General features: G+C 43.8%; 1 protein-coding gene across 1 annotated transcript in view; it reads right to left on the reverse strand.

The window, feature by feature from the left end:
* Positions 1-825: 825 nt before the first annotated feature.
* The window catches only part of LOC134342018 (zinc finger protein 585A-like), a 28,589-nt gene continuing 15,924 nt past the window's right edge, over positions 826-13,490 (reverse strand). The window contains exons 2-4 of the mRNA XM_063039957.1: positions 9,346-9,481; positions 5,714-9,259; positions 826-4,345 (exon numbers count right to left, since the gene is read on the reverse strand). Coding sequence (XP_062896027.1) covers positions 6,848-9,259; positions 9,346-9,481 — 2,548 coding nt within the window. The 3' untranslated portion in view covers positions 826-4,345; positions 5,714-6,847. The remainder of the gene's footprint in view (positions 4,346-5,713; positions 9,260-9,345; positions 9,482-13,490) is intronic.

A 13,490-nucleotide genomic window follows, 5' to 3' on the forward strand; every position in this document is an offset into this window, starting at 1 on the left:
TTCCTTTTACCTTTGCCAAATCCTGATCCTTTTGCTGTGTCATGACTAAGTCTATATGTACAGAGTTTGCTGGTTTCTTGTCATCCCTACCTCTACACCTGGATTCCTTTTCACCACCCAACCTGATTCTGGCTTGGCTAAATCGCTAGCCTTCCTGCTCCCTTCCAGGAGAATCTGTAACTGAACCTTCACCTTTTTGTTTAATCCGTAAGTGTTTCCACTTCCCTTCTCAAATATTTACTTCAACATGGGAGCTGATGGTACTGGTTTGCCTCTTTTGAGATATAACCTCTAGCCTCCCATAACGGTTAATATTGAATCAAAGCACACGCGTATGCGGTGAATGAGGGGAGATGGGTCATGTACAGTCATCAGAGTTTAATCTCATTCGGTATCTTGTTCAGCGCAGAAGTAGTGAGTCAAAGGGCTTGTTACTGTACTCTACTGTTCCCAGGATTCCAACATCTCCAATTGATGTGCTCAGAGTGTAATATCAATCTATTAACCATCAGCTGCCCATTCTCCTCCATTCATCTTTGTCTTCAGCACTGACGAGTGCAATATAGGACACGGTGTCTTGCAACACTGAGGCAAACTCTTCCGCCCACCCTGTCCCTGACGAGCGGAACATTCCCGGCTGAGCTGTGACGTAACCAGTGACGCCAAATTCTCGGGAAGTCATCAATCACCCGGATGCTGCAATGTGGAATTTGGATTATTCCAAATGTGAACCTTGACCTTCCCTCGCATTCCTATTCACAAACTCGCTCAGTGCTGCACAGAACAACATAGACACAAGACTGAAGTTATCATAAGGAACTCGAAATGAATATTATATTATTTATGAGTGGGACATAACTCGAATAGATTCATGGTGTAGTACACATTAAGAAATATATGACAGAATCGGCAAACATAAGAGAGCAGGTACACGGTGAATGTAGCAATTTAGAATGGCTGAGATGAAATGTATTCATATCAACGATGCTGGAACAGGAAACGCTCTGCCTCGGTTGGTTTTACTTCGATCAAATTATAAATTTAATTACTTATTTATATTAATTAATGAATTTATTTAATTTGATTATCTTCATTCAACATTTAAGAGGTGGTTTTTTCAAATCACTAGAAGTTACAGATCACGTGCTGTTCAATTGGCTCCATGTAGTAGAGTAACGAATAGCGTGTAGAGTGATGCCGGGCCGAATGGTCTGTTTGCCATAGGACTCTAAGACGCTGAATGCCCTGCTCGATCCAGCCGTCGTCATTCATCGGTGCACTGTCCATCTCACAATTATAACATAAACCGACTGCAGGAGACTCTTGTTCTAAAAATAGCGCAGGGAATACAGAATCTATTTTAGGATTATTTACAAGGTTTGAGAAACAGCGGAAAAGGACGAGAAAATATACACTCGCTCATACCGACTCAGGTCTCAGAGGTACAGACAGAGTCGACGCACTTAACGGTGGAGCCGAGGTCGACAAATATAAAAGGAAGCCCACACTCCCGCATTGTAGCAGAGACTGACAGATACAGAATGAAACCCACACTCTCACACTGTAACAGAGACTGACACATATAGAATGAAACCCACACTCTCACACTGTAACAGAGACTGACAGATACAGAATGAAACCCACACTCTCACACTGTAGCAGAGACGGACAGATACAGAATGAAACCCACACTCTCACACTGTAACAGACTGACAGATACAGAATGAAACCCACACTCTCACACTGTAACAGACTGACAGATACAGAATGAAACCCACACTCTCACACTGTAACAGAGACTGACAGATACAGAATGAAACCCACACTCTCACACTGTAGCAGAGACTGACAGATACAGAATGAAACCCACACTCTCACACTGTAGCAGAGACTGACAGATAGAGAATGAAACCCACACTCTCACACTGTAACAGAGACTGACAGATACAGAATGAAACCCACACTCTCACACTGTATCAGAGACTGACAGATACAGAATGAAACCCACACTCTCACACTGTAACAGAGACTGACAGATACAGAATGAAACCCACACTCTCACACTGTAACAGAGACTGACAGATACAGAATGAAACCCACACTCTCACACTGTAACAGAGACTGACAGATACAGAATGAAACCCACACTCTCACACTGTAACAGACTGACAGATACAGAATGAAACCCACACTCTCTCACTGTAACAGACTGACAGATACAGAATAAAACCCACACTCTCACACTGTAACAGAGACTGACAGAGAATGAAACCCACTCTCTCACACTGTAACAGAGACTGACAGATACAGAATGAAACCCACACTCTCACACTGTAGCAGAGACTGACAGATAGAGAATGAAACCCACACTCTCACACTGTAGCAGAGACTGACAGATACAGAATGAAACCCACTCTCTCACACTGTAACAGAGACTGACAGATACAGAATGAAACCCACACTCTCACACTGTAACAGAGACTGACAGATACAGAATGAAACCCACACTCTCACACTGTAACAGAGACTGACAGATACAGAATGAAACCCACACTCTCACACTGTAACAGAGACTGACAGATACAGAATGAAACCCACACTCTCACACTGTAACAGAGACTGACAGACACAGAATGAAACCCACACTCTCATACTGTAACAGAGACTGACAGATACAGAATGAAACCCACACTCTCACACTGTAGAAGAGACTGACAGATACAGAATGAAACCCACACTCACACTGTAACAGAGACTGACAGATACAGAATGAAACCCACACTCTCACACTGTAACAGAGACTGACAGATACAGAATGAAACCCACACTCTCACACTGTAACAGACACTGACAGATACAGAATGAAACCCACGCTCTCACATTGTAGCAAAGACTGACAGATACAGAATGAAACCCACACTCTCACACTGTAACAGAGACTGACAGATACAGAATGAAACCCACACTCTCACACTGTAACAGAGACTGACAGACACAGAATGAAACCCACACTCTCATACTGTAACAGAGACTGACAGATACAGAATGAAACCCACACTCTCACACTGTAACAGAGACTGACAGATACAGAATGAAACCCACACTCTCACACTGTAACAGAGACTGACAGATACAGAATGAAACCCACACTCTCACACTGTAACAGACACTGACAGATACAGAATGAAACCCACGCTCTCACATTGTAGCAAAGACTGACAGATACAGAATGAAACCCACACTCTCACACTGTAACAGAGACTGACAGATACAGAATGAAACCCACACTCTCACACTGTAACAGAGACTGACAGACACAGAATGAAACCCACACTCTCATACTGTAACAGAGACTGACAGATACAGAATGAAACCCACACTCTCACACTGTAGAAGAGACTGACAGATACAGAATGAAACCCACACTCACACTGTAACAGAGACTGACAGATACAGAATGATACCCACACTCTCACACTGTAACAGAGACTGACAGATACAGAATGAAACCCACACTCTCACACTGTAACAGAGACTGACAGATACAGAATGAAACCCACACTCTCACACTGTAACAGACACTGACAGATACAGAATGAAACCCACACTCTCACACTGTAGCAGAGACTGACAGATACAAAATGACCCCACACTCTCACACTGTAACAGAGACTGACAGATACAGAATGACCCCACACTCTCACACTGTAACAGAGACTGACCTATACAGAATGAAACCCACACTCTCACACTGTAACAGAGACTGACAGATACAGAATGAAACCCACACTCTCACACTGCAACGGCGACAGGTATGTACAGTATGAAATGTACACTCTCACAGTGAGCCAAAGAGTGAGAACTAAAGAAGCCCACACTCTCATTCTGTACCAGGGACGGATATCTACAGAATGATCCCCACACTGACACATTGCACCGGAGACAGGTGGGTACAGAGTGAACCATTCCTCCACACTCTACCGGCCACAGGCAGGTGGCGAATGAAACCCACATTCTTATATTTTCCGACTGAATGTCTCCGGTTTTCGATTGTCTCTGCACTGCTGTCGTTCTCTCTCACTAATTCTGCATTTTATGTGAACTGCATATTAACCCTCTCTTCATTTTCACCTTGAAACCGACTGCATGCTCAGTCATTTCCTCTCTCCGGCAGACTGGACTAATACTCTGTTCTCCCAATTTGCTGTTCTTATTTCATTCTGCTGTGAATAATTCTTGTTTCTACACCATGGCCTTGTAGTTATTTCAATGTTGCTTCTGTTTCTTCAATCCCTTAATCGATATGCCGACCCCACCGTGAAACATCGTGTTCAACGCGTTCCGACTGGGAAGAGAAAGGCATGAACTGAGAGATCGACAAAGAATTTAATACATGTACCGATGTTCATTTGCCTCTGTGTGTGTGTGTGTGTGTGTGTGCGCGCGCGCGCGCGCGCGTGCATGTGTGTGTGTGTGTGTGTGTGTGTGTGTGTGTGCATGTGTGTGTGTGCGTGTGTGTGTGTGTGTGTGTGTGTGTGTGCTAATAATGGTTTTTAATATGGCTTTATAACCATGTAACCATATATTTAACCATATAACCATTACAGCACGGAAACAGGCCATCTCGGCCCTTCTAGTCCATGCCGAACTCTTACTCTTACCTGGTCCCACCTACCTGCACTCAGCCCACAACCCTCCATTCTTTTCCTGTCCATATATCTATCCAATTTAACTTTGAACGGCAACATCGAACCTACCTCAGCCACTTCTGCTGGAAGCTCGTTCCACACAGCTACCACTCTGAGTAAAGAAGTTCCTCTTCGTGTTACCCCTAAACTTTTGCCCTTTAACTCTCAACTCATGTCCTCTTGTTTGAATCTCCCCCACTCTCAATGGAAAAAAAAACAATCCACATCAAATCTACCTATCCCCCTCATAATTTTAAATACCTCTATCAAGTCCCCTATCAACCTTCTACACTCCAAAGAATAAAGACCTAACTTGTGCAACCTTTCTCTGTAACTTAGGAGATGAAACCCAGGGAACATTTTAGTAAATCTCCTTTGTACTCTCTCAATTTTATTGACATCTTTCCTACAATTTGGTTACCAGAACTGCACACAATACTCTAGATTTGGCCTTACCAATGCCTTATACAATTTCAACATTACATCTCAACTCCTATACTCAATGCTCTGATTTATAAAGGCCAGAATACCAAAAGCTTTCTTCACCATCCTATCCACGTGAGACTCCACCTTCAGGGAACTATGCACCATTATTCCTAGATCACTCTGTTCTACTGCATTCTTCAATGCCCTACCATTTACAATGTATGCCCTATTTTGATTAGTCCCACCAAAATATAGCACCGCACATTTATTAGCATTAAACTCCATCTGCCATCTTTCAGCCCAATCTTCTAAGTGGTCTAAATCTGTCTGCAAGCTTTGAAAATATTCTTCATTATCCACAACTCCACCTATCTCAGTATCATCTAATACTTTCTCATCCAATTTACCACCCCATCATCCAGATCATTAATATATATGACAAACAACATTGGACCCAGTACAGATCCCTGAGGTTTAGTCATCAGAGACAATGTGCTGACCCTGACTTCCCACATCCTACAATCGGGGCACTGGACTGCCCTATCTACAGCCTCCATTACCAACTCCTAAATTAATTAAAGAAACATATCCAGCCTTACCTTACTGGGAGCAAGCTCATCCTCTGCCTCTTCTCGCCGAAACCTCTCGAGCCAAAGCCTCAAAGCTCCACTCCTTCACTGGCCCACTCACTCACTGGCCGCTCCACTTCAGCTACCCCTCTTTTTACTCGTTTGTTGAGCTTCTCAATTTTCGATTGCCCAATCAAATTGCTTGGTCACCTGACCTTGATTGCCCAATCAGCTGCATTCTGAGCTATTCAAATCTTGATTGACATGATTGCACAATCCAACTGCCAAAACTGCCAAAACCTCTCGAGCCAAAGCCTCAAAGCTCCACTCTTTCACTGGCCGCTCTCCACTCCAGTCCATGTTAAACTCCAGTCCAATTAAAGGTGAATATGCAGCAGAACAAACTCCTCCCATGCCCAGTGACCAGGGTGCAGACTGGGTGTGGTGAGCAGCAGCAATAATTGCAGAGTTCAGCACTGACAGTCACTCCCAAAATTGCATTCAGCATCGGTGATGGACAAATATCCAGGATGCAGCTTATTGAAACATTCCAGTACTATGTCACAAGTATAACATGCTGTGAGGTTTCACTGCTAATGGAATGGCCTCTCTGCAATGTATCACTGCTGAGGTAATGGTTTCTCTGTAGCAGCAATGTTTAGGTTACGACTAGAGAGAACAGGGTTTTGGAATGCAGGGCTATCCAATGGGAGAAATGTTGTTCTTTCTTGGGAGTCTGGAAGAGAGATTTTTGCAGTCTTTTGCCGGGGAGCGATGAGAAGACATGAATGGAGAGATTGGGCCTTTCTTCTTCATTATTTTTTTTACTCGTTCTATAGTCAAAGTAAGAAACTATAAAGCCCATACGTTTAATCGCATATTATGTACCATTTGTTTTTTCAGGGTACTGATTTGTAACAGGGAACACATCAAGCAGCATCCACCCAAACAAGATTTCTTAAGATTGGCCGGGCTGGGGGGCTATCACCCCCTATATTAAGCTGCCAGCTAAAGCGAGAGTTACATAAGGTTAGAATACTGAGTGAGTCGCTTCCCACATTCACAGCTGTTGAACGGCCTCTCCCCAGTGTGAACCCAATGATGCACATTCGGTGGAGATGGCTCAGAGAATCTCCTCCCGAAGTCTGAGCAGTTGATTGGCCTCTACCCAGTGTGAACTCGCTGGTGTTTCTGTAGGTTCGATGACCGAGTGAATCCCTTCCCACACACTGAGCAGGTGAATGGCCTCTCCCCTGTGTGAACACGCTGGTGTCTCTGTAGATGAGATGACCGAGTGAATCCCTTCCCACAGTCTGGGCAGGTGAATGGCCTATCTCCAGTGTGAACTCGCTGGTGCGTCAGTAGTTGAGAGGATGAACTGAATCCCTTCCCACAGTCTGAGCAGGTGAACGGCCTCTCTCCAGTGTGAACGTGCTGATGTACCTTCAGTTGATATGACTTAGTGAATCCCTTCCCACAGACTGAGCAGGTGAACGGCCTCTCCCCAGTATGAACTGACTGGTGTGCCTGTAGTTCAGTTGACCAAGTGAATCCTTTCCCACAGACTGAGCAGGTGAACGGCCACTCCCCAGTATGAACTGACCGGTGTGCCTGTAGTTCGGATGCCTGAGTAAATCCTTTCCCACAATCTGAGCAGGTGAACGGCCGCTCCCCACTGTGAACTTGCTCATGTCTCTGTAGGGTGCATGACAGAGTGAATCCTTTCCCACAGACAGAGCAGGTGTACGGCCGCTCCCCACTGTGAACTCGTTGGTGTGCCATTAGGGCGGATGACTGAGTGAATCCCTTCCCACAATCTGAGCAGATGAACGGCCTCTCCCCAGAGTGAACTCGCTGATGTACCTTCAGTTGGGATGAGGAAGTAAATCCCTTCCCACAGTGCAAGCAGGTGAACGGCCTCACCCCAGTGTGAACTCGCCTATGTGCCTTCAGTTGGGATGAGCAAGTGAATCCTTTTCCACAGTCTGAGCAGGTGAATGGCCGCTCCCTAGTATGTACTCGCTGGTGTACCTTCAGTTCAGATGACTGACTGAATCCCTTCCCGCAGTTTGAGCAGGTGAACGGCCGTTCCCCAGTGTGAACTCGCTGGTGTACCTTCAGTTCAGATGACTGACTGAATCCCTTACCGCAGTTTGAGCAGGTGAACGGCCTCTCCCCAGTGTGAACTCGCTGATGTACCATCAGTTGGGATGAGCAAGTGAATCCCTTCCCACACACTGAGCAGGTGAATGGCCTCTCCCCAGTGTGAACTCGCTGATGTACCATCAGTTTGGATGAGCAAATGAATCCTTTTCCACAGTCTGAGCAGGTGAATGGCCTCTCTCCAGTGTGAACTCGCTGATGTACCTTCAGTTGAGATGACGAAGTGAATCCCTTCCCACAGTCTGAGCAGGTGAACGGCCGCTCCCCAGTGTGAACTCGCTGATGTACCTTCAGTTCACCTGACTGAGTAAATCCTTTCCCACAGTCTGAGCAGGTGAACGGTCTCTCCCCAGTGTGAACAGACCAGTGTACTTGCAGGTGGGATGATCGAGTGAATCCCTTCCCACACACTGAGCAAGTGAACGGCCTCTCCCCACTGTGAACTCGCTGATGTACCTTCAGTTGGGATGAGTAAGTGAATCCCTTCCCACAGTCTGAGCAGGTGAATGGCCTCTCTCCAGTATGAACTAGCTGATGCACCTTCAGTTGGGATGAGCAAGTGAATCCCTTCCCACAGTCTGAGCAGATAAACGGCCTCTCCCCGGTGTGAACTCGCTGATGTACCTTCAGGTGGGATGAGCAAGTGAATCTATTCCCACACACTGAGCAGGTGAACGGCCTCTCCCCAGTGTGAACAGACCAGTGTGCTTGTAGGTGGGATGACCGAGTGAATCGCTTCCCACACACTGTGCAGGTGAATGGCCTCTCCCCAGTGTGAACTCGCTGGTGTCTCTGTAGATGAGATGACCGAGTGAATCCCTTCCCACAGTCAGAGCAGGTGAACGGCCTCTCCCCAGTGTGAACTCGCTGATGTACCTTCAATTGGGATGACAAAGTGAATCCCTTCCCACAGTCTGAGCAGGTGAACGGCCACTCACCAGTGTGAACTCGCTGATGAACCTTCAGGTGGGATGAGCAAATGAACCCCTTCCCACAGTCAGAGCAGGTGAATGGCCACTCCCTTGTGTGAACAGACGAGTGTGCTTGTAGGTGGGATGATCGAGTGAATCCCTTTCCACACACTGAGCAGGCGAACGGCCTCTCCCCAGTGTGAACTCGCTGGTGTCTGAGTAGGAGAAATGACGAAGTGAATCCCTTCCCACAATCTGAGCAGGTGAATGGCCTCTGTCCAGTGTGAACTCGCTGATGAACCTTCAGTTGGGATGACAAAGCGAATCCCTTCCCACAGTCGGAGCAGGTGAATGGCCTCTCCCCAGTGTGTACTGACTGGTGTCTCAATAGGTGAGATGATTTAGTAAATCCCTTCCCACAGTCTGAGCAGGTGAACGGCCTCTCCCTAGTGTGAACTTGCTGGTGAGCCATTAGGTCGGATGACCGAGTGAATCCTTCCCCACAAATTCAGCAGCTGACCAGCCTCTGCCCAGGGTGAACTGACTGGTGTGTCCACAGGTGGGAAGACCAACTGAATGCCTTCTCACACACAGGACAAATGAATGGCCTTGTCCTGTGTGAACCTGCTGATATATCTTCAGTTGAAATGACCGACTGAATCCATTCCCACTATCTGAGCAGGTGAATGTGTAGGCCCTTGCGTAAAATGACGGGCACGCCAGTCTGACAGAAGATCGAGTGAATCCCTCGTCACAGTCCGAGCATGAAGGATGATCAAGTGAATCCCTTGCTCCACTTCTTAAATATCCGGCTAGAGACAGCAAAACTGGCTTGTTGTGTTCGAGATTCCCATAGACAAATTCCTTGTCATTTTTAACCTGTAAAAATATTTACAAAATCCATCAATGGGTGTAAGACAATATTTCAGATGAGATCCCTTGAATTGTCAAGGTGTGATCTGGCATCACACTATTACAGTGAGGTTCAATCCAAGTTGGAGAGAGAAATCATCTTCTAACTGGGCACAGTGCTGGTAGCTAGAATGACCAACATATTCTCTGATGCTGTTCCTGTCTCGATATTAATGGGAATTTCTGCCATCTCCAATCTGTGACCTGGCTCAGTTTGACTCTGTCTATTCATATTATTCCCTGATCCCACTGAGCTGCATGGGTTCCTGGCCCCACAGTAACTGAAACACTCTCACACAAATAGCTGGCAGTGCATTCCATGCACCCACCACTCTCTGTGTAAAAAACTTACCCCTGACATCCCCTCGGTATCTATTTCAAAGCACCTTAAAACTACGCCTCCTCATGTTAGCCATTTCAGCCCTGGGAAAAAAACCTCTGGCTATCCACACGATCAATGCCCCTCATCATCTTATGCATATAAAAAAGGCTCTGAACATAAACAGGAAATTATACATTGCCTTGAGGAATTGTTAAAAGTGTACAACATTCTGACGGTATAGATAGTGTAATTGCAAGCAGCTTTTTCCACTGAGGTTGGGTGGGATGACGACCAGAGGTCATGGGTAAGTGGGGAAGGTGAAAATTTAATGGGAACATTTGGAAAATCTCTTTATTGAAATGGTTGTGAGAGTGTGGAATGAGATGCCAGCACAAGTGGTGAATGTGAGCTTGGTTTCACCATTTAAAAGAAGTTCGGATGGGAGCCTGGATGGTAGGGGTATGGAGGGTGTTACAAACCTTAAGGAGATGTGATTTTTTTTGTGAGAATGATGTAATGTTCTTTTGGAGGTCACTTGATGTAATTTTCCCACCGATGTGAGGTCACGCGAGGACATTTTCACCATGGGTATATAAGGGAAGACCTCAGATGACACAGTTAGTTTTTAGTTTTTAGTTTTCCAGCTAGAAAGTGCGTCTGTGTCTCCGTTTCTATTGCATATTTGTTTTTATGACGCAGTTTCATTTTTAAAATGGCATGTTACGTTCTGTTGCAAGGTACAATAGTGCTGGACTGGAAATTTTTGCTAGATGTGTTGATGTACCTTTTTCCAGCAGTATTGGAGAGTGAAGACTTTTTCGAAGTACAGGACCCAAAGGATTAAGAGAAATCAGGAATGTTTGGCAGCTTAATAAAGGATCGACCTTATTGAGTCTTCGTTGAAGGAGTAGCGACCTGCATCAAAGATAACTCATACCAAAAGAGCAAGGTAGTTCATGCAAGGTGCTCTGCAGAATTTAAGGTCAGTTGTTTTAAGCCATTTATTTCCTGCATCGTGAATCCTTTGGTCAGAACAAACAGGAAAGTCATGTCAATGAAGAAATCCTTCTCCAGAGAAGTCTCTCCCAATTGAATGTATAAATCTGTTGGACTTTTGAATTTACCATTTTAAGAACTGTATTTGACTTTACCGCCTTAAGAACTGTTTTCGCATTTAACGCTTTAAGAACTAGCGCCAAGTGACGATTTGTTGAATGGCTGCATAACTTCCGGTTAAGGTTTTTGTTTGTTTTTATATTGTTTATCTGTGTTTAATAAATGTTTGGTTGTTTTCATATAACCTGTCTCGATTGATATTCATTGTTGCCGGTTACATAATTTGTGGGGGCTTGGCCATGGGATGTTCCGATTTTGAAGTTAAGTGCTGATAATTGCCATTCTGATTTGGAAAAGGAAAATACTCAATTTTTTTTAGTTGGATTGGTGTGTGAGTGGTATTCGGCAACAATGAATATTGACGAGTTTATGGACATGCCTGACTCGGTGTCTTTAGTGAATGCGAAAAAAACCTGAGATATTGGAGATTGTGAGGAGGTTGGATATTAAAGGAATTACAAAGAATACTACAAAGGCTTTAATACAAAGAAAAATCACTGAGCATTATACAAATTTGAAAACGTTTGATGATGTGTTAGATAGGTTTCCAATGAGTAATCTGGAAATGCAGTTGCACCTTGAACAGTTAAAGCTTGAAAGATTTAAAGCAGAAATGGCCAAAAGAGAGGCTAATAAAAAAAAGGGCATTTGAAGAAAGGGAAGCTGAAAACCGAAGGAAATTTGAGTTTGAGATGGAGAAATTAAGGATGGGAAATCAGTCTTCTGGTTCTAAGAAACAGTTTATTGTTGGTCGTGAGGTTATTTTGGCTCCTCCATTTAATGAAGCTGAAGTGGACAAATATTTCCAGCATTTCGAAACCGATGCTCTGAGTTTAAAGTGGCGGAAAGAGCAATGGCCAGTGATGTTACAAAATGTAATTAAAGGCAAGGCACAACAAGCTTATACGGCTTTAAATGCTGAGCAACCACTGGATTATGATATTGTTAAACAGCATATATTAAAGGCATATGAGTTGGTTCCGGAAGCGTATAGAGAAAGATACAGAAATTTGAAGAAATCAGTGGAAAAAACTTATGTGGAGAAATCTGTGTGTTTTGAGAGATGGGTTTCCTCTAAAAATGTGAATGGGGAGTTTAATAAATTAAAAGAGTTGATTTTACCGGAAGAATTTAAAAGAAGCATTCCTGTTGAAGTGAGAACATACTTAAATGAAATGGACACTGCTACATTGCAGGAGATTGCTAAATTGGCTGATGAATATGCTTTAATTCAGAAGAATAAATTTTCTCCAGGTAAAATTTTTAAAAGGAAAAATAGCAGAGAGTCAATGTAAACCAGAAATTAAATCTGAAGTTAGTGAGAAAAGTAAGGATGAAGGGAGACATGTGAAGGAAAGGCATTTTGGTATTATTTGTAATTATCGTAAGAAACTTGGACATGTAGTAGCTAATTGCTTTTGATTGAAAAAGAAAGAGAAAGAAGCCGACCCAGATGCTTGTGTGCAGCATATTGAAACACCTTTAAATTCACAGGGTTTAGAAAATATTAATGAAGATGTGTCAGAGTCTGACCAAGTTAAGAGGGGATATGAAAATTTTATAACAGAAGGATTTGTATCCTTGAAAGAAGGATCTAATTCAGTACCAATAAGAATACTTAGAGATACTGGAGCTTCTCAATCACTGATATTAGACAGTGTGCTAAAGTTTAGTGATGAGTCTGACATTGTGAGGTAAATTATATAAGAGGAGTTGGGAGTGCCCTCATGCCAGTACATTTGCATAGAGGAAATTTAAGGTCAGGATTAGTTACAGGGATTGTTAAAGTAGGACTACAATCCAGTTTAACTGTGAATAATGTTTCTCTTTTGTTATGGAATGATTTAGCAGTTGGACAAGTTTTTCCTGAAGTGCATTTGACAATAAATTCAAATTCTGAGGAACCACAGAGGGATTCTAACACAGATTCTTCCTGTGCTGTAACAAGAGCTATGGCTAAAAAGACTGATGTACAGGATGAGGTTGTTACCCATGACAGTTCAAATCAAGATTCGAATTTTGAGGATGTATCAGAAACTTTCTTACCTACGTTATTTGATCAGGATTTTGGTGGTAAGTCTGACCGGGAAGATTTGTCTTTATCTCGGAAGGAGATGATAGCAGAAGAACAAGCTCTTTCAGATAGAGAAATTGAAAAAGTACCAGTGGGATATTATTTTGAAAAGGGACTATTAATGAGAAAGTGGAGAGCACCTACAATTCCTGCTAGTGAGGAATGGGAGGTCAATCATCGGGTAGTAGTTCCTAAAATTTATCGAAATGAGATTTTAACTATGGCTCATAGTATTCCTTTGGGTGGTCATCTAGATGTAAATAAAACTATGAACAAAGTTTCTAAACATTTTTATTGGCCTAGTTTAAG

Source organism: Mobula hypostoma, unplaced genomic scaffold (assembly GCF_963921235.1).
Source record: "Mobula hypostoma unplaced genomic scaffold, sMobHyp1.1 scaffold_197, whole genome shotgun sequence".
NCBI classification, from domain to species: Eukaryota; Metazoa; Chordata; class Chondrichthyes; order Myliobatiformes; family Myliobatidae; genus Mobula; species Mobula hypostoma.